Source organism: Scatophagus argus, chromosome 11 (assembly GCF_020382885.2).
Source record: "Scatophagus argus isolate fScaArg1 chromosome 11, fScaArg1.pri, whole genome shotgun sequence".
Taxonomy (NCBI): domain Eukaryota; kingdom Metazoa; phylum Chordata; class Actinopteri; family Scatophagidae; genus Scatophagus; species Scatophagus argus.
In genome coordinates, this window is record NC_058503.1 from 8,669,689 (window position 1) to 8,695,113 (window position 25,425).

Here is a 25,425-nt window from a genome sequence, read left to right on the forward strand (position 1 = left end):
CACACACTTTCCAACTGGGTTCGGAGGAGCTCATGTCCAGGAGGAGGAAGAGCAAACGAATTTTTGATAAATGGCACATTGGTAAAAGTAAGAGTGCAAAATTCTTACTTTTGCTGTTTAGTTTAGTTTAGACTGCTTTTGCAATTATTTTTTACTATTCAACATTTTCTGGGTGCTGCTAGAGAGAATATGCACCCACTGTGGAGGCCTGAGTGTCCTGTGAAAGGCTGCTTCCCCTCACTTGGAGATCAACATGTGATGGAGTCCAAGTTGCAAAATGGGGAATCATGTCCAGCACATCCAAGCTGTAATTTTCAATGATAGTGTGTCATTGTTTTGGATGTGCTAACTTCACATCAAACACTCAAAAGTCACATTAAAAATATGTTTTAAACTGCTTCTCTCGGTTGTGTATCTCAGATCTTCTCTCGTTATGGTATAGCAGATTATAAAAACGATCCTTTATTTATAAACCACTCAAGAAAAATCTGAGAAAATGTTTGGATTTCAAGTCAAAGTTGAAACTTGAGTCGTTCGGTAAACTGGTGCAACCGAAACTTAACAGACTGGCCCGTGAATTGCTGCGTCCCGCCCTTCTTATCTGCTTCAGGTAACACCCAATCAAAGCTGCGCTCGAGGCCGCGCCCAGACGTGTATCGGAACTCATGGACGCGCCGCAGGTAAAGCACAGGTGTATTGTCCAGCAGATTGAAGCCGACTCACCCGGAACAGAAGCTCTGAAGAAAGCTTAATTTTGCTCATCACTGCTGGATGGTTCAGAGATGGTGGTGGAGTGAGAACTTGAGGCTAAATTAAAATCATCCATTTTTAGAACGGAAGCCGAGTTTTATTCTCACCTCAACTGACTTCTTGTGTGCGATTGTGAAGTTTAATGGAGTAACTGATATTCACATCAGATTGGATTATCGTGTGGGTTTTTTTTCCGTTCACTATGGATTTACGCATCGCCCGACGAACAGGAGTCTTGCTCGTTATTTTCTTATTTTTAAGTCTTCTCCATGGCTCCAGAGGGGAAATCCCACCCAGACCAACCCCCGGTGTCACCATTGTGCCCCCAGTTAACCCCAATGGTGATCCTCAGGCCTTTCCAGACGCGGAAAAGCAAAATTTACCAGTGTTTACAATGAATTACCCAAGAATACAGATACCGTTTGAGATCACTCTGTGGGTGCTGCTGGCTTCATTCGCAAAGATTGGTGAGTAACGCCAACATATGCTGAAAGTGGCTGTTTTACTGACACCGAGGTTGTCAGTAATAGGTGTGACCCTTTTCATAGAGGGTGCAGGTAAGCTCTTTGCAGGCAGAGAGTGTTTCTTTCTCATCAGCACTGCTCCCGTTTTTCAGCTAAAGCCACATCTCCTTTCTCAGGTTTCCATGTGTACCACAAAATAACCATCTGGGTGCCAGAGACCTGCCTTCTGATCAGCATTGGTTTGATTGTGGGTGGCATCATGCACTCTGTCCACGAGGAGCCCCCTGCTGTGCTCACCAGCAATGTCTTCTTCCTCTACATGCTGCCTCCCATCGTCCTGGACTCGGGCTACTTCATGCCCACCAGGCCTTTCTTTGAGAACATTGGCACGGTCCGTAACACACCAGTCGTTCTGCTCTGACTGTGGTTTCCTAAACCAGATTCAACTGCTTGTTCGCATATGAAGACATAAGTTTGACTCTTCCTCTCTTTGTTTCCAGGTGCTGTGGTTTGCAGTGGTGGGGACTCTGTGGAACAGCATTGGCATTGGCATGTCTCTGTTTGCCATATGCCAGATTGAGGCGTTTGGTGTGCAGGACATCAACCTCCAGGAGAACCTGCTGTTTGCCACCATCATCTCAGCCGTGGACCCAGTGGCCGTGCTGAGTGTGTTTGAGGATGTGTCTGTCAACGAGCAGCTCTACATCGTGGTGTTTGGGGAATGCCTCTTCAATGACGCCATCACTGTGGTAAGTGGGCTAAGACAGTGAGAGAGTGTGTTTGAATTTGGATTTTTAGACCTTAGTTGGGCTTAGAAATGCCCTTTTCACTAAGCTGAGACTTCCTGCAACATGTTGTCCTGCTTTTGAATACCTGTGGGCTACTGCTTGTTATGAAAACACGCTGACCTATGAGCAAGGTGCCGTGACAAATGGTTTTATGAATTTCAGTGACCACATACACCTTGAGGGTCAACTCGGGGGGCCAGTGAGTCTTTGCATGTTTAGAGAGAAAATAAAAGTTAATTGGGAAAAGCCTGCAAAACTGAGAAATAACAAAACAAACAAATTTCCTGGGTTACACAAAGAGCGTATGTCATGGTTATTTTGCAAAAACTTAAGGCCATTATTTTGCTCATGCACATAAATTTTATTATGGAGACTATTTATATTTTTATGTAACTCCAGCTACCATTTAAGGAACGGTGTGGCACATTTAGTTTAGTCGTTACATGAAATGTCAGATTCGGTATTGCGTTGTCTGAAGCTTTTCTGTTCTCTCTGTATGTGCTCAGCCCAGGTTTCTTCAGATATTGTACTATTTGTTCACTCCTCTCTGCTTCAGTATGCAAGTATGAGATCATAATGTGTGTGAGGGAAACTTCACTGTGCGCTGACAAGATTGCTGAAGAGATAAATGATTCAAATGTGGAAGTGAGAGAATGTTGTTTCATACATGAGACCTACATGTGCACACATATAAGCCTTGTACCTTTGGGAGGTTGTTTACTTAGATACTGCCAAACCAGTTTCTGAGGTCACTGTTGCATTTGGCTATATGGGAGGAGTCAACACACACACACACACACACACACACACACACACACACACACACACACACACACACACACACAGCCAATCACAAGCACTCACACACACACACCATCGACTGATACTTGATTGAAGCGAGCTCTTGCTCAAATTTCCCCCCTCGCCTGCTTTTCATTGTGCTCAAACACACCCACCTACATTAACCTGTTCTTAGTTTTGGCGTGGCGACCCTTTTGTTTAGTACACAGTAGCAGAACTGAAAAGCGAAGACAAACATTTACTCAGGAGACTGGGAAAGCTCTGGTGTGGTCTGTGCAGACAGCTTTGTGCCCCTCAAAAAACACAATGTAATATTTCCCAAAAGACCAAATACTTCTGATGAGCACTGCAGGCATTAGTTAGATGACTAAGAGTGCCAAGTTATCCTCTGTATTCAAATGTGAAAAACGGAACTGTTGTTACCATACTGTACACTCAGATCTGCTTTTTATAAATGGTAAAAACAAAGGATGAGCTCCTGTTTGCCTCTGATCTTTCAAAGGCTTGGCAGGATTTCACTCTTTGTAATTTTTTCTCATTAATCGTAAAAAAAAAAGACAAAAGACAAAACTCAGCAATTAATTGATTTCATTCATTGATTCCTTTGTTTCTCAGAGCCCCGTTGTTCAAAAACTAATCAAACCACATCAGGGAGCCACACTGTCGCCCCGACTAACATGTTTCTCTGTCTGAACATCATCAGCTGCATCCTTTAAATGTACTAAGTTGTCTTGCAGATTAAGGACTTTGTCAGCACTGTGTGCAGTGTTGTAGCTTGTCATGGTTTTGTGCAGTCAGACAGCAGATTTTAAGCAGAAACATCACCATGAAAACAACAGTAAGGTTGAAGGAAAAGTTTCCCTCGTTCATTGTCAGAGGTGTTCTGTACCCCCCCCAAAGAAGAAAAAAAACAACATCAAAGCCACCTACTCAGGCAAATGCTCATTTTCCATGAGTCATTCAGATTCAGTGTGCGTGGTGAAATTAGATTATCAAATTGTAAACAGTGCCGAGCAAATATTTCAATAAATCACTGTTATCTCAAACTGTGTCATTAGAGGCCGCAGTTCCTGACGCCACCCATGACCTCTGACAGGGATGTGTGGGTCGTTTTTGAGCACATGCATGTCTGCAAAGCTGCACATAAAAAAAAAGATTGTTCATCTACATGAGTGTTTGAGCATGTGTGTACACATTTTCAGGTGCTGTACAACATGTTCAACTTCGTGGCGGAGATGCCTGTGGTGGAGCCAGTGGATGTTTTCCTGGGGGTGGCGAGGTTCTTTGTGGTGGGGCTAGGTGGGATGGGCTTTGGCATCCTGTTTGGCTTTGTGGCTGCCTTCACCACAAGATTTACCTCCAAAGTCAGAGAAATTGAGCCACTTTTCATATTCATGTACAGCTACCTGGCCTATCTGGTGGCCGAGCTCTTCGCCATCTCATCCATCATGGCGTGAGTAGACTTTAACACTTTTTTCAGGTCCAGTGGAACAGTTTCAACACTGCAAAAACACAGCAACTAAAGCAACTGTGGTTTATGTTTTCCTGCAGCATTGTGACCTGTGCCCTGACCATGAAGTACTACGTGGAGGAAAATGTTTCTCAGCGTTCCTGCACAACCATCCGCCATGTGGTCAAGATGCTTGGCTCCATCTCAGAGACCCTCATCTTCTTCTTCCTGGGGGTTGTCACCATAACGACAGAACACGAGTGGAACTGGGGCTACATCATGTTCACGTTACTGTTTGCTTTTCTATGGAGAGGTCTGGGTAAGGAGAGGGAGGGGTTATCTGGGTCATGTTGGAGGTCAGGCTTTGTTTGACTTGGTATCTGTTGGTGCTATGGTGGTTTTACAAACAGGGTGGCAGTAATACGCCTACAAAGAAAGCAACAAGCATGGAGGAAGAAGATTGTTAGCAAGAAAACATAGATGTAAGCCGTGCAAGATGAAAAACATTTTTAAAATAAGCTTTGCAGGTGTTTTAGAAAGGTAAAAATACATTCAGCCGTTCTGTCAGATTTCAGTGAATTTCAGTGAGTCGTACTGAATGTGAACAAAACCCTTATTTGTAAATAAGAAAACTCCACTTGGCATGTTGAATTCTCTTTAAAATGCAAAAAACACACAAATCTTAAAGAACAACTTAACCCCTCTTGAAAATCTTCATTTTTCTGAACTCCAGTGGTTTAACTTTTTAGCTTGCTGCAGTGTTGTATAAATGTACTCCACGACCCCGTGATGTCACTTTTGCATGTGTTCAGTGATGCAGGGTATTGTCAGAAAATAGGAGGATCGAAAATTTAAATGAGAAGGGACAGCAAAACATTCAAATTTCCAGTCACATTCTCGTTCCATTTTGATCTCCATCGACTCCTGAGGGGAATATTGGTTAAATGTGACAAAATTTAGGGGCTCAACTGTATTATGTGGCTTGCTGTTATGCTGCCTGCACTTCAGTGCTGGGCAGTGGGTTTATCAAAGCTTTGTGGTTGAGCTGAAAGATGCTGCAAAGGTTGGCAGAGTGGAAGAAAACTGCAACCACATGAAAAATCTCTGGGTTCATCAATACTCATAGTGACTTGATTACTTGTTGATCTAAAAAAAATTCCTGCACCTTTGAACTTGTTCAAAAGTAACATTTTTCTACCCTTCCTTCCCAGGTGTCTTAGTGCTGACTCAGATCATAAACCCTTTCCGCACCATCCCATTTAACATGAAAGATCAATTTGGACTGGCCTACGGTGGCCTACGAGGTGCAATTTCATTCGCCTTGGTGTTCACCCTTCCCGAGAACATCGGGCGCAAGCAGCTCTTCGTCACCGCCACCATCGCTATCATCCTCTTCACTGTCTTTATTCAGGTAGGAGAGTGTGTTTTTGTGGTTAGATTCAAAGCATTTTGCACAGTTGTTTGTTGCAGATCATTTGTCTTTCTAACTCGTATTAGTACGAGTGATTATGTTTTGCTGTCTACATTACATCATGATGATGATGCCCAGTCTTTTGACAGAGATTTTAAAAGTCCTCTGATGTTATTCTGGGTTTTTGCTCAAGCTGTGATGTTCTCTTCTCCACAGGGCATCAGTATCCGACCTCTGATTGAGTACATCAATGTCCGCAGAACCAACCGCAACCTTGAGACCATTAATGTGGAGATTCACTGCAGGGTACGCCACAGACTGTGACTGTTGTAAACCTGGTAGACAGTATGTTTGTGCACAGTGGTAACGGGTCTCACTTTGTTCTCAGCTCATGGAGCACACCATAGCCGGCATAGAGGACCTCTGTGGACAGTGGAGCCACTTCTACTGGAAGGACAAGTAAGATCTTTCTCCTGTCTGCCCAGTCTGCTCAACAAGCTTTTATTTATCACTCATTTACATTTCTGCAGAATGTACGCATTCCTGCCTTCATCTTAAACTGCTCACTGCTTAACTGCGTCACATCATTAAGTCTAAGGAGAAAGAATCTGCAGTGAAACTGGAAGAGAGATCACAGTTTTAGTTTACCTGCTCTCAGTTTCCCTCTTTGTGGTTTTGTTTGACGGTGCTATTGTTCACTCGGACACTGTTTGGGAATGTTGGCAGCCATTTAGATCAGAGTCACGTTCAGCTTCCACCATCAGCAGTTCACTTTGTTCCTCATAGTGTTTGTGAGGGTGAAAGAAAATATTCATACACTTGAGTATCACAGTATTATGTTTTTTGATGCTCTGCTGATTCTCAAAACAAAAACACTGTTGATTTTGAATTAGTGGTTTACATGCAAACATTTGGGGCGGCACGGTGGTGCAGTGGTTAGCACTGTCGCCTCATAGCAAGAGGGTTCCAGGTGCAAATCCCGGTCTGGGCCCTTCTATGTGGAGTGGGTTTTCTCCAGGTACTCCGGCTTCCTCCCACAATACCAAAAACATCCACGTTAGGCTAATTGGCTACTTTAAATTGCCCCTAGGTGAGTGTGTGGTTGTTTGTCTTTGTGTGTTGGCCCTGCGATTAACCCCGCCTACCCCCAGCCTCCCAGCGAGAGGTGGGGTAGCTGGGATAGGCTCCAGCTCCCCCGCGACCCTGACGGATAAGCGGTATAGAAAATGGATGGATGCAAACATTTGCGGCAGTGGTTGGTGTTCAGAAATATCACTAGCGTAAAACACAAAGAGCACAGAAACAAAAACTTGCCTTGCTTGCAGCATTGCAACATACTGAATCGTAACCCCTGTGCTGTGATACGTATCAGCCCTGTTACTAAACATGTTCCATGTTTCCGTGTTTGTTTTGTGTTTTGATGCATGGTTACCTGCTGCTTCTGTTTTTTTGTATAATACAAGCTTATACTCTTTCAGCTACTGACTTTGCACACTGCTGTCATTGAAATAATTATATTGCTTATTATATTAACTTTGTCATGATTTCAATCTTCACCTTTTTGACAGAAGCATGACTTTGAAAAGGGGTTGATTTCCTGTAGTCTTCAGAAGACTGGTCTCTTTGAGTAGATAGAATATTTATTTATGAATCTTACATATTGTATATCTTTGTTTTAATTTTCTATATGGCTGCACATTCTCTCCACCTTTAGCTCCCACTGCTCTCTCCTCTCCCACTCATTTTTTCATTCGTTATTATCTTCCTCAAGGCTTAATTGACACACTCTTCACGTTTGTCTCGTGAGACTGGTTGCTCAAGTGTGACAGTGCAGATTTTAAGTTCGATTTAACAAGTCAAAACATGCTGCAAACATAACTGCAAAGCCGTTAGAAAGTGAAATGGTTGTTTTGGCTTAGTACTTTAGACTGCTGCATTGAAACGGTGACTATGGGGTCATTCATATTTCAGTAGAGCAATGGTCCTACACTTACAAATAGCCAAGAAATAGCACGTTCTTTATCCCACCGATTGTGTGTTTTCATTGCTGAAGATGAGGCAAGATTCAGAAAGGCTCTGAAACAAGGAAGGGAAGCAAAATGCTGCAATACAGGCATGGCAGTGCAGGGAAACTAAAGTGACGCAGCAGCAGAATTGGGGCACCAAACAAGAAGTGATATATTGTATAGTATATAAAAGTAACTATACTGTATAATCTTCTACTTTTCACATAATGGAGTATTAAAAATTAAAATAAATGGTGACATATACTATATGTACCAACATAAATACCAATAGTAACTGCAACATGTAAACAAGAGCGAAAACTGCACTTGAACAAATGCTTTCAACCAAATAACACATAACTATGAATACAATAACTATAACATGTCCAGTTACTTTCTGACTTCTGCTATTAGTGGTCTATTTATAAAAATGACCATAATTTTTACAATCTTCATCTGATATACGGCTCTTAAACTAAAGTTCAAAGTCAACACTTTAATGAATTAGCCTGGTGATACAGTATTCTAACTTTGTCTTATTGTTAACAAATCCTATAAAAGCACAAAAACCAACAGTGAATTCATCATATTAACAAGTATTGTTTGTGTAGACAAATCCTGTTTTGTCGTACTCCTCTGTGTCATGGAGCTCCATTGTTGTCCAAACTACTGAAAACACACCATTGAGCCCCACCACTGCACTGGCTAACACGTTCCTTTATTACAAACATATTGTTGGTTTTTAATCTTTTCAGAGGATTCGTTGACAATAATAAAAATGTATAATAACACCAGCATCATCATTTCAAACATCACAATTGTCATGCCAATTCAAATCCAATTTGCTGGAGCACAGAGCCAACACAATGAAATGTGTCCTGATGTTTTGTGACTGAACTGCTCTTGATGAATTGGATATCCTCAGGCAAAAAGACGTCACTGTGACAGGGCCGTCACTGGTTTCTCTGTTTTGCACAAACTAATCGCCTCTCTCTTCACGTCAGGTTTATGAAGTTCAACAATCGAATCCTTCGAAGGATCCTGATCCGAGAAAACCGGGCCGAGTCCAGTATCGTGGCGCTGTATAAGAAGCTGGAGCTGCAGAATGCTATGGAGATCCTGGACACGGTGTCTGGGGACATCAGTGCTGCTCCGTCCATCGTCTCTCTCTAGTATGAAACCTTCATCATGCTCCTCTCATCAGGACAACACCTCCCTAATATCTATTCATTACAGAAAATAAGTTGTTTCTCTTAATATCTGTTTTTTATTTGTGATTTAGTGAGGAAAAGAAAAGTTCTTCTAAGCCTAAGAAGAAGTTCCTGGCTTCTGACCTGAGGAACATGCACGACATCCTGTCCAAGAACATGTACAAGATCAGGCAACGGGTGAGATGTTAAATAATCTGGGAGGGTTACAGCTGTGTACGCACTTTTCCCTTCCTGTTTTATCATGCATCACAGTGGTTGAATGTACCTCTATTCAAGTACCATAGTAGTATAGTATTTGTACTTATTATGAGTATGTACATTTTTGTACTATTTAATATTTTTACTTCACTAACTTTCAAATCGAAGTATTAGATTAGTATTCTAAAATGTGCTGTTGTCGCAGCAACATTCTCTTACCACTGCTCTTGTTTGTTAGACATATTTGTCAGCCTCCCGCGTAAGTGAACAGACGTCATTTTCATCCCAGTTTCCTTGTAAACTGAAAATATTTTCTGTGGCACCATGCTCACACACCAGAGTAATCACACCCCAAGCACTGAAACCCTGAAGACTGTTTTGCATGGCGACAGACTGCAGCCGGCAGTACTTTTCCATTAGTGACATGAGATAACCCTTTTAGAAAGAAGCTGTGGTGTGGAGACAAATGGCGATCATGTGCTTCTCTTCTTGGTTAGACGAATTCTCCCACAAAACCCTGCGTCACCCTCTGTCTACAATGTTACATATTTCCTTTTTTCTTTTTTTAAACACCCTTAGTACTTCATTCAGCAAACAGGTAATGTGTTGCTTCTTTAAAGACTTATCACGTTAGCATTGTCGAATTATTCCTGCTGCCTTGTGTATTTAACGTAAGGGGATATTAAATTAGCCCCTGCTCTCTGACTGTATTGACCTCTTGCCAAATAGATAAGAGCATGTTATTGACATGAAGCACTATTCTAAAGAACAATGACAACCTTTTGAGTGTTGAAAGCAGGTTATGCCTGTCAGAACTAATAGCTGCTGGACACAAATATGGAGGAGCTGCAGGGAGGCGGTTAATGTCTCAAACAGAGACACAGACACTTTGCTGCTCAAACAGGTGTGGCTGGTTTTGGTTGAGTAATCTGAGCTTCAAAGAATGCGGTCTCCTCTCAAAGTATCTTTAACTGCCTATATGTCTCTGTTGGCCTTTGTCATCTTCACGGTCGGTGGGTGTTATTGACGTAAAGGTTGAAGCACTGTGGCCACCTGTTGGCTGAATTTATTACATTTAGTGAAATTTGTGAGCTGCAAGTGTTGACTCTTGGTCTGCTGTATGATGATACCTTTTTCAATATATATATATATAGACGGTGTCATACACAACAAAGCATGCCCTTCCCAATGACAGCCATGCGAGAGAGATACTGATCAGACGTCATGCAAGCATCCGTCGAAGCCTCCGATCTGGCAGCTTTCAGACCTCGGTAAGCAGGAAAACTCTGTGACTATGACTGTTTACTCACCGTACTTATTATACAAATCTTTCTACAGTTAGACTAAGGAAAGGAGAGCAGAATTGAAGCTCATTAGAAGCAATTTGATCACACCAGGGTAATCAGACATGAGCTTCATTGTCTTTATCCCATCCCTTGTTCATCATTTTCCCTTTTCTGTGTTGTTCCGCTGCTCCATTCCCCTTTTATTGTTAGGTGGTGCCAAAATCTCATAAATACCTCTCTCTTCCTGCGGGAAAAAGTCTGGACTTAAGATTTCCTCCTGCCAGGCTGAGCTACACAGGTAAGCTTTTACAATTAAGCCCCTCAACATGCAGTTTTCCCCTTTTATTCCCCTATAAGTAGATTTTGGCTGTATGTCACAGAAGTTTACAGCCAGTGAAATGTGCTCAGGTGTGTGTATATGTTCTCTTCAATGACATCACAATATTTATTGAGTGAAATATTATGAACATAAGACTTGACTTTTAGCAATGCTAGTAGTGCCGCTCTTGGTTGGACGGTTGATCCAAATATCGCAACAACTGTTAAATGAATTACCATGAAACTTTGTACAGAGATTCACCATCCTCATAGCATGAAGCCTAGTGACTTTGGTGATCCACTGGCTTTACCTTTAGTGCTTACATCAAGGGTCTTTCTGGTGTTACTTACATTCGTTTGTATAAATATAATGTGGAGTGATGACATCATTCAATTCACTTTTCTTCACCTGTCCCAGATGATCAGGAAACAATGTCAGAGGTGGCGTACCCCGCCAGTCGCTCCCGGTTTCGGTCTGTACGCTCCTCCTCTGGAGCCATGATGCCTCTACGCAGGTTGGACACTCTCGAAGAGGTGTCCTCTGTTGACAAGCTGGATGAAGGCACAGTGGAGGAGAGAGGCCATGCAGCGCCTGGCAGATTCAGAACAAAGTCCTCCTCCAGTGATTCCCATATTCCTGCTTCTCGCCGTCACCTCCACTCCTCTGTTGACGACAACAGTGCCTCAGCTGATAACTTTAGAAACGGGCATCGCGAAGCAGATGAGGACGAGGAGCGTTCATCCTCAACTCCAGCCTGGGCTGCCGAACCCAGAGACAACGCAGCACAAAACCCTCTGCTCAGACGGCCTCAATGGAACCCAAAGAAGATGTAGACGTGTACCTGGGCTTTCACGGGGCAGCTGGATTGCCACAGACTCAGGATTATCAAGACTCAAGCAGCTCCAGGGTCTCTACATAAAACTGTCTATTTATACAAAGTACATTAACACTGAAGGTCCATTGATTTCTTATTAGAGGCGATCCACCTTCCAAAATGAGCCAAAATAGATGGTTAGGTGAAAGGTGTCAGCCATATCAGAAGCTCAGTGCACTAAAGTGAAGGAACAGTGTGTGAGCTGTCAACAGTGAGTCATTCTGCCAATCTGTGTAGTTATTTCAAACATTTACAACACTGTGATTTTAAATACTTATCTTCCCATAGGTTTTTTAAATGTTTAAATATGATGTTATTTAAATGATTTTATTCTGAGTAATTATTACTTAGTTCTTACATGTAAATATACTTTTTCTATTTCATTTCCTTTTATGTAACAGTTGTATGATTGATGATACAGGTTTTGTATGTAGGTCGTATTAGTTTAACGTGAACTATTGCTGTGCAGTACAAAGTACTTACTGGAGGAACTGGAAGTGTTTAGTCTGATGAACCTCACAAATCTGGACTCATTTTTTCCTTTGTAATAAATGTTCTATACTGTTGAAAGCTGCTTATCGAGCATTATTGGCTGAATGCTGGAGGCACCGCCACAGAGGAAGAGAACACAGGAAGTATGTACAGTGTGTAAGACAGAGCTAAATGTGACATCCAAACTGCAGCTTTGATTTCAGAGTTTTCTTTCACACACAACTAAAAACAACACTGACTCACATACAAAATGATGTTTATTCCTTATGACCTTTTAGCATGAATCTCTAACAGGTCTGTCTCTAACCGTAGTGATGCTCAGTGTACAACTGAAAGCAAGAAAATTCTTGAAATTTCATTTAAACATAATAAATCTCTAACTTTAAGATTCAAGAACTAGAAACCACAGCAAATATAGGAACCATTTCTGATGTAGTGCATAAGAAGAAACAACTGGCACTGAGGTAAAGTGTGTTAAACAAATTATTACTATAACGGTGTGATCTATCTTCTGGCAGCCCGATTTCCCATTCATTTCTTATTATCCCCCAAAGTGATGATAAATACAGCTCATTTGTGAATGTCTGAACCATTACTGCCTGAAATGTGACGGCGCCATCACCTTTGTCTTGTTTTTGGTAAAAACAGTAAAAATTATTCTCGTAACACCAGGGACTTTGGACAATGTTGTGGTTACAAAAATACATTAAAAATAAAAGTGTGCATTGTATCCTATCAAGCTGTCCCAAGCAGTCTGTGCCAAAACAACACCCATTTGTTTCTGTCTGATCGAGCTTTAGCACAGGGTGAAGCAGATTAAACTTCTCCACTCTGACTTGATTTTTAGAAGTCCCGCCTCCTGGGAGATGGTTTGTAGTGCTGGTAGTGACGAGCCATTCTGACCCTGTGATGAATCTATAGACACGTTTGGCAGGGGCATCTGAGCAGGAAACATCATCCCCACCACGAGTCCGCTGTTCATCTTCACAGCTGGCCGACAAATAAGTGCACTTCTCTGTGTGGTAGTCTTGCTTAGAGTTTCTTAAATTTACATGAGTTTATTTTCTCAGTTTTTTTTAAGTTTGACTATTTTTGTCAGCCCCCTCCGGTTCCATTTGGGGATCCTGAAAAGCAGTAACATTACAGCCGCAAGACCCAGAATGACTCCCAGACTGGGAGGACCACAAGGGCTGAACTCCTGAGCCAGACCAGAGAGGAGAGGGGCCAGCACTCGGCCAATGGCTGTAACTGACTGCCCGGCTCCGATCAAAGTCCCACTGGCCTGGACGCTTCCTCTCTGTAGCTCCAGGTCTGTGATGCATGTCCGTCCAATGCTGGTGGAAATGGCAAAGAAGGTGGAGCTGAGCACGACCTGCCACACGCTGGACGCTGCAGTGTACAGTAAAATTAGTGAACAGGTGAGAACTGTGGAGTGAAGCAGCAGAGCAGGCATGTTGTTCCCATACAACTGGGTGACCGGCCCAACCAGGAACCCAGCCATGGCGCCCAAAGTGCTGCTATAGCTGATCAGATAACCCGTCATCTTTGGTTTAAGTGAGAAACGCTCCTCCATTGCCAGAGAGAAGTTGCTGTAATAAAGCATGATAGCTAATGCCATCAGAAGACGCACCAGGAACAGGTCCCACATGTCAGAGGAGGCCACCATGTGGATCTTGGAGCCCACTGAGGACAGCTGTCTCCAGGCAGGCTGGAGCAGAGACACCTCCTTCCACCTGAGACCTCCTCTATGCTTCCCTGGAGATCTGGAGCTTAGGTCAGTCTCTGCCGCCAACACTGGCTGATGACTATTTGCATGAGAGCCATTGTGTATGGACTTACTGCAGTTGTTGTCATGACAACCTTTGCTTGTGTCATTACTTGAGTTAGTGCCATTATGGTGAATTAGCGCCTCCTTCCATGGTAGCATCCATACCAGCCCTGTATTGATAAAGACAAAATGTTAGATAAATGTTTCTCTTTTGAATCAGATATTTCTCTCCACTCTCTACCCACCTGCATTCAGGAGGAAGATGGCTGCACAGGTAAAAGAGGATGTATAAAAACCACCTTCATGCTCCGTGAGGTAGCCACCCACCACGGGACCAAGAATGAAGCCAACGCTGGAGGCTGCATTAAAGTGCCCCATCACCAGAGGGCGCTCGGAGTCAGACACCAGGTCAGACAGCAGGGCTCTGCAGATGGACAGGGAGTGCTTGAACAGCCCTGAGACAGAAAACAGTCAACGCACAGAGAAAATAAGAAGCTGACTGCTCTTTAAGATAGAGGTGGAGATTTTGTGCAACTTAGGAGCATTTTGTTATTTTGAGTGAAGTCAACCTAAAAGCAAAAAAACAAGCAGATACCTATTTGCCACCACAGTGTAAAACTGTCTTCAACTAGAAGAGAATTGTAGCAAAATTTAAAGTTCACAGGGTCTAAGGTCACCAGACAAAGAATGAACTGACCCTAACTGTCTCATTTCCCTATTAGAGCTTAAAAATACACACTGGTACTTTCAGCAGTGCATGGTCAGTGAGGAAAATATGCTAGATAATGAAGTAAATATTTGCTTTGCACCAATTGTAAAATTGTTTGACACCTGGTTTATGATACAATCACTAATAGACATTTGAAAAAAGTAAGTCAAATATAATATATATAATAAATAATAAGTAAATAATGACATTGAGTCAGAACTGAAACTGAAGCTGATAAATGAAATTTGGCCATTACTCATTTTATCATTTAAAGGTGTGCTTTTCCTACTGCTGCATGTTAAAATGCCTTGAGTGAAAATGATCTGGAGCTTGGGACTTACCCACAGGTATCCTTGCCAGGACAAACAAAGCGATGCTGGTGGACATCCCAAGCAGGCAGTAGCCAGAAGCACTCAGCAGCAGGCAAGCCAGCAGGGAGTATCGCCGTCCCACCACATCACTCCAGCTGCCCTGCCAACCACACACAGGAGATGATCCACAACAGCAAAGAGAAGGCAAATTTTCTGTACTATTTTAGATTTAGACAAAGAGATTTAGGATCTTTGAACATTGCTATGAAACATCTCAACAAGCTCGGTTTAGGCTTAAATTTTGATTCTAAATCACTGATCTTGGAATAATGACAAATGCCGACAAACGCCAACAAATGGAGACAAACAGAAAAGTATCTTCACAAACAAGGGGCAATTAAATTAATGCAGAAATCAGAAAACCCTGGGAGCCCTCTGCTGGGTAATCAACAGCTTGAGTTGTTAAATGAGCCTTTATTGAATTCTCACCCTGTGCTTTTCTCTCTCTCTCTCTCTGTCTCACACACACACACATACCTGATGAAATAATGAAACAAGGACCAATTGAGTTTGCTGTGTTCTGGGCGTAACCTGGTGGGATTAACATAGAGACCCAGCTGTTCATGTACGTCCCTACGTTTATCAGTATTCAGCCTGTCTGCACGCGGGAACCAACAGATGACTCTTTATCTGTTTAATATGTCGCATGACCCCTGAGAATTAAACCAATTTCATGAGCTCTGGGCGGCAGGAGAGGAGCATGAACAGTTGAGAACCTTACGTTAGATGCAATGCTTATTGTAGACTACTGTGCATTTTTTAGTAATTTCTTAACAGTTTGAACATGGTTTTAATCACCAAGGCTTTGCTTTTTCATTTCCATTAAAAAAATGAGTTGATGCAGTTAACCAGGAGTAGCTTGTGCGTGTGAATGTGTGGAGACTGGCTGTATTGTGCGACCACAACCAACCTAAAACAGAGAGTGCTGATTGTTTTCATGAAATACCAAAGATGACATGGAATGCAACCATTTTGGCCACTAACTGTGAGCATGTCTTGTCAAGCTGAATAGAAGACAGAAACAGAGATGAAATTCCAGTTTTTTCAGTGAGAAACAAAGTTTATACTTACAACTATTGTGCTTGAGAAGAGCTGTAAGATCCCATATGTAGATCCTGCAAAATATATTTTGGTTTCATATTTGTAAAGTAAAGCACAGAACAGACACCATGTGTTAATTTTACCTTAGGATATAATTGTGTTAAAATGATACTGACAGAACTGCAGTCTTTCAGTAGTACAAAGCACTGACATACAGTCAGTCAAAGCTCAACATCATCCAAGTGATGTGCAACAAGGAAAATAATAACAGTTGGAGCACAAGACAATGAAACATTATTGCAGACAGTAAACATAATTAAAGACAGTAAACAGGAAGTGAAATTCAACTGAAGCTTAGAGGCACTTCAACAATAACTCGAGCTACAACAAATTATTATTTTCTATCATCAGTTTATCATCATTCATCATGCATCATTTTCCTACTAATTTGTTAATCATTTGCTTTGTAAAGTGACAGAAAACTGGTGCAAAATATGAATGACAATTTCCTGGAGCCCAAGTTAACATACACAAATTGCTTGTTCAGCCCAGCCAACAGTCCAAAATTATGATGGCCCAGAGTACCGAACACACCACAACTTATCAAGAACATACGCAACAACACAAAAAACAAGCAAAAGAGGACCAAATACAAAACTTAATGTCATTGATTTAATTAATCATTTCGCATTTCATCTAACCATTTGTTAGCAGTTGTATGTCTTCATGACAATGACTCTCTTCAAAAAACAAGAGACTTTATAAATCTTACTTCTCTGGCTGCAGATAATTATGCAGTTGGTCACGTGGTTATATGACTATTCAGAGCTTGGAAACTTGATGCCTTATTGTGAATGGAGTCTAAGGGTGGACCCTGGAGTACATCTGCTATGATGCAACTTAAGTTTTCTTCTTAAACATAACTTAAATTACTTGAACATGGACATAACCTACCTACAATCCCAGCCACAGTGGGACTTGCTCCAAGAGCTTTGACATGATGGCTCAGCAGCGGGATGATCATGCTCACCCCAAACAAGTCCTAAACAAAACAAGGAAGTGAAGGTGAAACAATGCGGAACAGGAACGAGCCAGAGGTATCCAGCTGTTATCATAATCGTGATTTTGATCACACCAAAAACTTTGGAACAGAGGAAAACATGTAGATCAAACAGCTAATGTAGAGATTAGGAGCAGCAGCCGCAGAACATCACTGCTCACCCTGTTTACTGGCGCTGCTGACCTCAGAGCAGATCTTGCCAAACTCTTGATTGAAGTCACACAGCACTTCATACAGTGTTCTACCACGTCTCATTAAACTAACTGCTTAATTTCAGAAGCATTACTGTCCCCAGCAATTTCTGTCTGCCCCCTGTGCCAAAGATCTGAAATACCTTGTCACCTTTAATTAGATGATCATTTAGCAAACTATGGCTGAAATTTAGTTAAACAGCTTTATATTATTTACAATCTGCAGTTACTTGTATACTGTAACTGTAATATAACCCCTAGCATAGGGCTTCACCTTGTCTTTAAGTGCAAGGAAGTACCAGTCCTCTTTGCAACATATTTAACTGACATTGATGCTAAGAAGAGGCAGCTCTCAACACACTCAAGACGTGTCAAGGCAACCTGCCATGTTCTATAATACCCCCTTATTCAGTAGCTCCACACCTAATTAAATGAGGTTGACATATTTCTAAATACCCAGACACACAAAATGTTTTTGTATCTATAGAAAACATTAATTTGTTTTCAGTGGTAACAGAGTATGAGCTACCTTTAAAAACTACTTGGTCATTGTTGTGTAATGTGAACAAGAAGCACATCTCTAATCTAAAAAATTATGAAATGTGCTGTTTGACATCATACCTCTGAGTTATGAAAGCCTAAGCTAAACCTTCCACTCAAGTCTGCCGAAACCAGCACAGCAGTCTCAGATAGCTACTCACCATGAAGCCCACCACATAGATACATTTTATAATGGCTGTCCGTCGTCTTGGTTTCTGAAATAATGTGCTAGGTCTACATTTCTGGTCGTTCATCCTCCCGCTGTAGCACTACGGCTCTGCCCAACGCGGAAGCGCACATCCGCTCTATTGTAAAATATCCAAACAAAAAGCGCGTCCCGGCAGAGTTCTCACAAGCAGGGGGTCGAAATAAACTGCTCGCTTTCAACTTTCGGCACAAATGTGGCAAGTGTACAGGCGTCGGATTTTAAAGACAACCTTTAGTACACGCTCCGAGACGAAACAGACTGGTCGAGCCGTGATTGACTTCTCAGGCGTTGAACTGCCGTGTTATCTGCTTTGACTCCCCCGCGGCTGCGCTGACAGTTGGTATCGTCCAATGGCGTTATATAATGGGGTAAAATTCTCATTCATAAAACAACAAAACAATAAAAAGAAAAATCCTAAATAAACAAACAAAAACAGTTTAATCACATGACTCATATTAGTCCCTCATAACTCATAGAATTCATATAGATTTTTCATAGTAAAAAACACACAAGATGTTGCTTTTAGATTAATATTGATTATTGATTTTTACTTTTACACCACCTGCTGGACAAACGTGGGAATCCAAAACATTCTAAACAGCACACTGCAAAGCAGTCAGGTAGGTCTGTAGAGTCTAGACCTATGGGCTACCGTAGTGCCATAGACCTGTGTTTTATAACAAAGTGCTGCAATTAATTAATGCAAATTAATAAAATGTAAAAAAAAAAAAAAAAAAGAAAAGTTCACAGTATTTACTACAGCATTTGAGTATTTCCTTGCTAGTGAAGTATAGTAGCTGGATAGTTAATACTACAGTAGACTGTGACTTAATATTATAATTATTACTGTAATGTGGTAACCACCCTTTAAAATACAGTTATTTCCTGATCTGATAAATCAGACTGCCAGAGCATGGGATGAGGGTGGAGTCTCTGGCTGAGGATGGCCTGGGTCACATCAGTGTGTAAATTTGTCGGCGTCTACATGAAGGTTCACTGCTAAATATGACCCTCAGATGCTAATAAAGCAGAGTTTCTCCTCAACTCACACTGACTGTTACTGATCACAAAATCACACTGTAAACCTGTTTGTTTGTGATTATACTAAAAACATTTATTATAGGAGGACCAAATAAATAACTTCCCCCACTTAAAATAACAAAACTGCTATTAATGTATCACTTGTTAAATTCCTTTAGGGAAAAGACTAAAAGGACACAGTAGCTTTTGTTGTTAGGCCCATAAAAGTATGCGAGACCAAGAGACTTTTTAAAACTGACATGTTAATGTACATTTTAAACATGTTTTTTAATTGAATGATTTTGTGCAATTCAAATGAAATTGTTTTAAAGAATACCTTTTCTTATTTCTCTGATAAATAATTTAATTGTTCAGTATATATTGATAATTATCTGTGTGACAAAACTGGACTGAAAATCCCCAAGAAGTAAAGGTACATTTACAGTGATTCTCATTGCCCTCCATTTACAGGAAATGATACTGGTGTGTGTGTGTGTGTGTGTGTGCGTGCGTGTGTGCGTGTGTCTGTTTAGAGGCTTTGGGCAGGGTGTTTCAATCCCCCTCTGTCCTTTCAGTCTCACCCTGATCTGACATTCCCATACAGACCGTGGGTGTCCAGTTGCCCCTGGTTATTTCTGCACTGATCCCCTCCCTGCATGCTCTCCAACTGCTTCACACACCCAGCCCTACAGTGGAGTAGTGCAGCCGCCTTCAATCAGACCCCCAAAATAGCCCTGGGGGGTGGGTGGGCTGGATGCAGGCCTGAGTAGGGTCCAGAGGAGTCATGTGCTCAACCATGTCATCCCATAACACAGACAGAGGGACAGGAGAGGAGTCAAGATCCAGTAACCTGCCATAATCCAGCTGGAACCCATCTTACCCAGTGGATATACTACAGTGGGAGAGGAGTGACTCTTTCTGCCGCTGCTTGTCACATGCCCTCACTATAGTTGGAGGGGAAAGTCAGACAGAGAGAGGGAATCCTGTAGAATCGAGAGACTGGTCAATCCTGGACCATGAAGCTTAGTGTGGCGTTGTTTTTCGCAGGGCTCTTTGGGGCATTAGCAGCTGTGTTCATCCTCCTCTCGTTTGGAACTGATTACTGGCTGCTGGCCTCTGAGAGTTGCCACTCAAACCCTAATGGATCCATTGGACTGGGTGGTGTGACTGTGGAGGTGGGTGTTCAAGCAGCAGCAGGTTATGAAGGCTCAGACGATAGTGACTTATCATTTGTTTTTCAGTTGAAAATGAGTTATCATGTAGTTATAGTTTGCAAAATGACAAGAAATAATTCCACCAATTCTATTATTTTGCATAATATATAAGCTTTAAATCATTAAGATTAGGGTTAGTAGTGGGGCTGGTATTGTAAAGTTACAGTTTTCATGCTCATAGCAAAATATCAGAGGAGTGGACCTTTAACCTACAATCAAAGTCACTTCTTCTATTTTGGAAACTGTGATCAGTTGTTGCGATCATTCTCTCTGTAGCTGAAGCGCAGGGCGGAGAGGCATCCCTGCAGGGACTCTTCATGTAATCAGACACTGTTTAATGTAGCATGTGTGCAGCTATGCAGTGATTGAGACATGGCTTGTAGCATGTGCTCCTATGATAGAAATACAAATAGCAGTAGTCCCAGTGGAATGGTGCAGTATTAAATATCACCGACTAGAACATACCCAGCTTCTCATAGTGGACACTGACGCTGGATATGAGACGTGATATCACCACAATAAAACCAAAGTAGTAACACGTAGTATATACAGTATGTGAAGATCTAATCCTTTTAATTTGTTCAATATGTGTCAATTAAAAAAAACAGTTGTTTTAATTCTTGAGTGGAGTGTTATCATCGTATACACTGATTGTTAATCTTTTTAGGATTATTTTGTTTAAATATTTTTGTTGAAGTTGAATCTATTCAGTATTTTAAAAAAAACAAATAAACAACCAAAAACAACCAAAAACATAACAAAACAAACAAAAAAAAAACATTATGTGACAGTGAAATATGTTTGTGAGTCTCTCCAATGCCATTAATTGACTTGTGACCTTTCAGCTTTATGTTAGTATTTTCGGGGTTCTTGGCCTGATTGACTACCCTTTACTTGGAACTTGCTTAATTTCTCCACCTCTGCTTTAATTTCCTTGAGAGGTATTTCATGGATGAGATGCAATTTAGGACATGTCTTTTTTGTTTATTATACTCGCTTTCAAAAAATAGTGACCACTAATGATGAGAGTTTCCTGCATGGGCGCACACTTGACCTGCATATTTGCACGGCACCAAATCAAACGTGCATGAGGTTAGGGATGCTTGCTCAGCTCAACCCTCCTGACCTGCCTGAACAGCTGCTCTGTGGCACTCTGAGGCAGCAGACTGTACACCTGCCTCACACTGTCCTGAGGCTGCTCCTGGGCTTCAATTACATCAACAGACAATCAGTAATAATATAATAATATTTAGAATTTTATTTAATAATAATATTTTATAACATAGAGAGAATCCATAAGTAAGATAATACAAACACAATTCTACAATTGTAAAGACAGAATATATTGAGGAATAAGTCATTATTTTTTCTTTAATCTTGCCTTTCAGCCTGGAGATGTGGTGGTGCAGCAGGCCACCAGTGATGTCACTCTGTATCATGAGGGATTTTTTTGGAAGTGTTCGTTTGGAGGCAACGTGGATGATGACAACCTGCTGTGGAAGCTCTGGTTCAGTAAGTCAGACAGACACATCATTGCTTGAACTTTGTGTTTCATTGGCTTTCGTTCCCAATGGATTAATTACAGAAGATTATTAGTTGTTAAAAAGCACTGTCAACTCCAATCACAGAGAGATGAAAATCCATTGTATTTTACTGTATTGTACAGCTAATCCATCACCAAGAAGTCAGGAAGTATCAGAATGATATGAAATATGTTTTTGAGCAGTCAAAGAGAGCACAGGGTCTCCATTAGGAGCAGGACATCAGGGTTAAACTACAGCTCTGCTGACTGAAACAGTACTTTAAGATGCAAGTAAAAGGGAGTACATTTTTTGTCTTTTTAACATTTCTTAAATGATCCTGTTCTCTGTGTTTTGAAGCTGGCTGGTGAGTGTGGAAATCTTTGCTCTCCAATCTTATGCTTCAGCACTGCCTCAGAATAAGTACCAGCTTCTGATTTGCTGCTGTTATGTCAATAAAACTATGTTGCCATAGAGGTGGAAACCCTCTCATGTGACTGCTTAGACCTTGTGCCATGTGATGTTATTCTGGTCGATTGTCAGGTGATTATGTGGCGTGTATTTTCTTATGGGGACTTTGAATGGTGGGTCATTGTCAGAAACAGCCTCTAGCGCTGAAAAGACCTTGTGAGGGTCTGTGGAATTTCACATGGTGGAAGAGAAGGGAGCAGAGTCAAATATGAAAACATGAGAGGAAAAACATCTAAAATCATCATTATTTTTTGTCACTCTGTTATCAGATTTTGTCAGACAGATCCATGAAGGACCTCTGACAAAGTGAAAAGGGACACAGCGGTCAGTCTGCAACTGACAAAGCAAATAGGGGAGATTACAAATTAAATGTGAGCCATCACTGTGTAAAGAACAGAATCAAATCTTTCTTGCATATACAGGATCTTCCTTGTTTGATATTTTCCTGTTATGTTTTTTGCTTAGTTATTAGCTATTATACTGTACTTGATGTCCTCTAATTTCCAAGTGTTTACTTGTAAGATTACATTCTGGTTTGATTTCTGCATTTATTTATTTATTCTTTCTCTTTCCAGCAAATCAGCCGCACTCTAAAGTGTGCGTGCACGCGTACCTCTTCCCATTCCCAGTGTCTCATCAGACCCACAATGCCACGGAGTATGATTCTGCCATAAGTACGTGTCTTTTGATTTATTTATGCATTTATCTATTTACTTATTCGTATAATGTGTATGTGTATATAACATTTCTGTTGTCCAGTCTACAGAGGCTTCTGGAGCGTCTTTATGCTCATTGGAGTGGCAGCTGTCGTGCTCGGCGGGTTCGTGATCATTTGTGCTGCTCCGTTCGCCAGCCATCGCTTGTATAAAGCAGGAGGCGGCCTCTTCCTGGCATCTGGTGAGGCTTTGAGATGATTAAAATCCAGTGGTGGGATACAACTAAGTATACATATTGTAATTTTGACTTACTTGTACTTTGCTACTCTGCACTTTCACTTCTATTAATAGTTTTCAAATTAAGATTTCACACTGGAACACCCATGTGATGTTTCAGACGTCTTTTGAGTCATTAGCAGCTCTACCAAAGAGACATTTCCTCTCCAACCTTCTCAGAGAATTTCATTCAAATAACTATATTAATAAAGGTATTAGTATCCAATATCTCAAAAGAAAACCTTATAGAATATTCCAAATAATTATTATATATTTAATTGTCAAATGAGTGTTCTCTTCTTCTCATGGCCATGCATGAAATTTACCTTGTGACCTTTTGGAGGTGTGAGACCCCTTGGTTTGGAACCTGCTGCACTAAACTATGTGTATGTACAAACTAGAGCCACACCTCATTCAGGAACAGTAAAAATCTACTTACCCTTGATGCAAGAGTATTAACAACCTAATAATAAATAATGATAATATATAGCACACAGCCATTTTTCTGTCAAACAAATACTTTTAATTTTGACATGCTCATAGTATTTAGTTGATAATGCTTCAGTACTTTTACTTATGTGGGATTTCCAGCACATGACCTTCACTTATTATGGTGTACTTTTACAATGCTGTGTTGGCATACTTAAGTGACGGATATGAATACTTCTTCCACCGCTGGTTATATATTCCTGTTTTGGATTAATTGCCTCACATAAAAAAGCATGTGACTGAGTTTCAGTAATCACAGTCTCCTCTCTTTGTCCATCTCTGCACCAGGTCTTTTCCTGCTGTGTGTGGTGGTCATGTACGTACTCTGGGTGCAGGTGTTGGATGTGGTGGATGTCTACATAGATCACCAGCGCTCTGCAGTGTGTCCGTACTTTCAGCTGTCCCTAAACTATGGTCTGTCCTTCATGTTTGCCCCCATTGGTATCTTCTTCTGCCTCCTAGCTGGTCTTCTTTTCCTCCTCATTGGTCGAACCATCCAGATTCATTACCACTGACTTTGGTCAACAGAGATAAAGACTGAGGGCTTAAGATGTTTGGAATGTAAGTGTTTTTCTTTTCATTTTCTGTCTTTCCTTTCTTTTTTTTATACAACCATACATTTGATATTTATTTGTTTGCCATGTAAAAATAGGAAGATATATAGCTGCTCTCTGGTGTAAATGACCTGACAGTTCTGAGCACTTTGTTCCAGGATAAAAAGATTACAAGCGTCGTTGGGCTCCATCGTTACTCCTCCCTGAGCTACCTTCAGCTGAGCTATCCATGGGTAGTAGACTATGTGAGGAATTTGCTACATGCCTGAGCACACATAGCATACTGCATATACACTTTCGTTTGTGCGTTCATTGCTGTGAAAGTTATGAGTATATGTTCACAAAATTCAGAATTGCAAGCAATCAAATGATGTTGAGCTGATGCACTTGGAATATGCTGAAGAATATGAAGAATAAGAATCCAGAAAAATATCTGGTATCAGGTTCTGTATATAGGCCTAGAGGACAGCGAGTGTGTCGAAGCTCAGTTTAAACTGCATAAACCACAGTGCCCACGTTCCTCACGATAAAGGATCAAAGACACAACTTGTTGTAGGATTCGTTCATTGCTGCTTTTGGTCTTTTTGGATAATAAGGAAAATGTAGAATAAAATCATCCAACAAATATTTTTATTTCACAGAGTATATTATTCTTATTTTGATGCTTTTTCTGATGCCTCACTTTACTGTTACTGTATATAGCGTGAAACTGTTCTGTTATTTGGTCATATGTGTTGACCTGTTTGATCAGTTTATTCAGCACAGTTTATGTTTATAAGTGGAGTTTGAAGCATGCTTGGCTTTTTATGGTGAGTCTATGTAACTGGTTTAGGTTTAGGTTGTTTTGTTGTACACGTTTTTACCCCCAGTCTGGTTCTTCCCTGAGCCATTAAGTGTGTTGTGAGATTCCGCAGTAACATTATTTCTGTCCAAATAAATGTATTTTTCTCTGATTTGTTTTGCCAATAAAAGGACGAGTTGAAGACAAGCACTGATGCATGAAATGAATCATTTTGTCACTGAAACAAGTTTGAAGCATTGTGAAAGGATTCATGCTACTGAGGCCAGGCTTTTCAAAACGTAGCGTCAGCTGAGTGTAACCAATATCAGCAGTCCCATTTCATAAGAGAATGAAATACCACAAGAGGGCACTGTTCATTTACACATCAGCCTACACCGTGAGCAGCAGAAACCCTATTTGCTTATCTCGTGTCTAGTGTATGTGGCGTTATGCATTTAATCACAACTTCAGAAGCAGGATGTGTAGATGAAAGAATTCACACCTTG

At 41.2% G+C, this 25,425-nt stretch overlaps 3 protein-coding genes across 3 annotated transcripts; 2 read left to right on the forward strand and 1 right to left on the reverse strand.

The window, feature by feature from the left end:
* The first annotated feature begins 664 nt into the window (after positions 1-664).
* Positions 665-12,132, forward strand: slc9a2 (solute carrier family 9 member 2). The gene is made up of 13 exons (XM_046404212.1): positions 665-1,217; positions 1,391-1,605; positions 1,715-1,963; positions 4,006-4,256; positions 4,355-4,572; positions 5,465-5,664; positions 5,881-5,970; positions 6,053-6,123; positions 8,675-8,842; positions 8,953-9,058; positions 10,234-10,350; positions 10,576-10,663; positions 11,102-12,132. The coding sequence occupies exons 1-13, from the start codon at positions 953-955 to the stop codon at positions 11,515-11,517; spliced, it is 2,454 nt and encodes an 817-aa protein (XP_046260168.1). The 5' UTR covers positions 665-952; the 3' UTR covers positions 11,518-12,132.
* A 157-nt stretch (positions 12,133-12,289) lies between these two features.
* mfsd9 (major facilitator superfamily domain containing 9) lies at positions 12,290-18,259 on the reverse strand. The gene is made up of 6 exons (XM_046404213.1): positions 17,892-18,259; positions 16,894-16,981; positions 15,970-16,013; positions 14,869-14,998; positions 14,064-14,273; positions 12,290-13,988 (listed from the first exon to the last, which is right to left on the reverse strand). Exons 1-6 carry the CDS (start codon positions 17,982-17,984, stop codon positions 13,117-13,119), a joined length of 1,437 nt encoding a protein of 478 aa, XP_046260169.1. The 5' UTR covers positions 17,985-18,259; the 3' UTR covers positions 12,290-13,116.
* A 1,405-nt stretch (positions 18,260-19,664) lies between these two features.
* Positions 19,665-24,326, forward strand: tmem182a (transmembrane protein 182a). Its single transcript, XM_046405004.1, has 6 exons — positions 19,665-20,133; positions 21,561-21,684; positions 22,739-22,837; positions 22,923-23,060; positions 23,873-24,145; positions 24,297-24,326. Exons 1-5 carry the CDS (start codon positions 19,975-19,977, stop codon positions 24,097-24,099), a joined length of 747 nt encoding a protein of 248 aa, XP_046260960.1. The 5' UTR covers positions 19,665-19,974; the 3' UTR covers positions 24,100-24,145; positions 24,297-24,326.
* Positions 24,327-25,425: the final 1,099 nt, after the last annotated feature.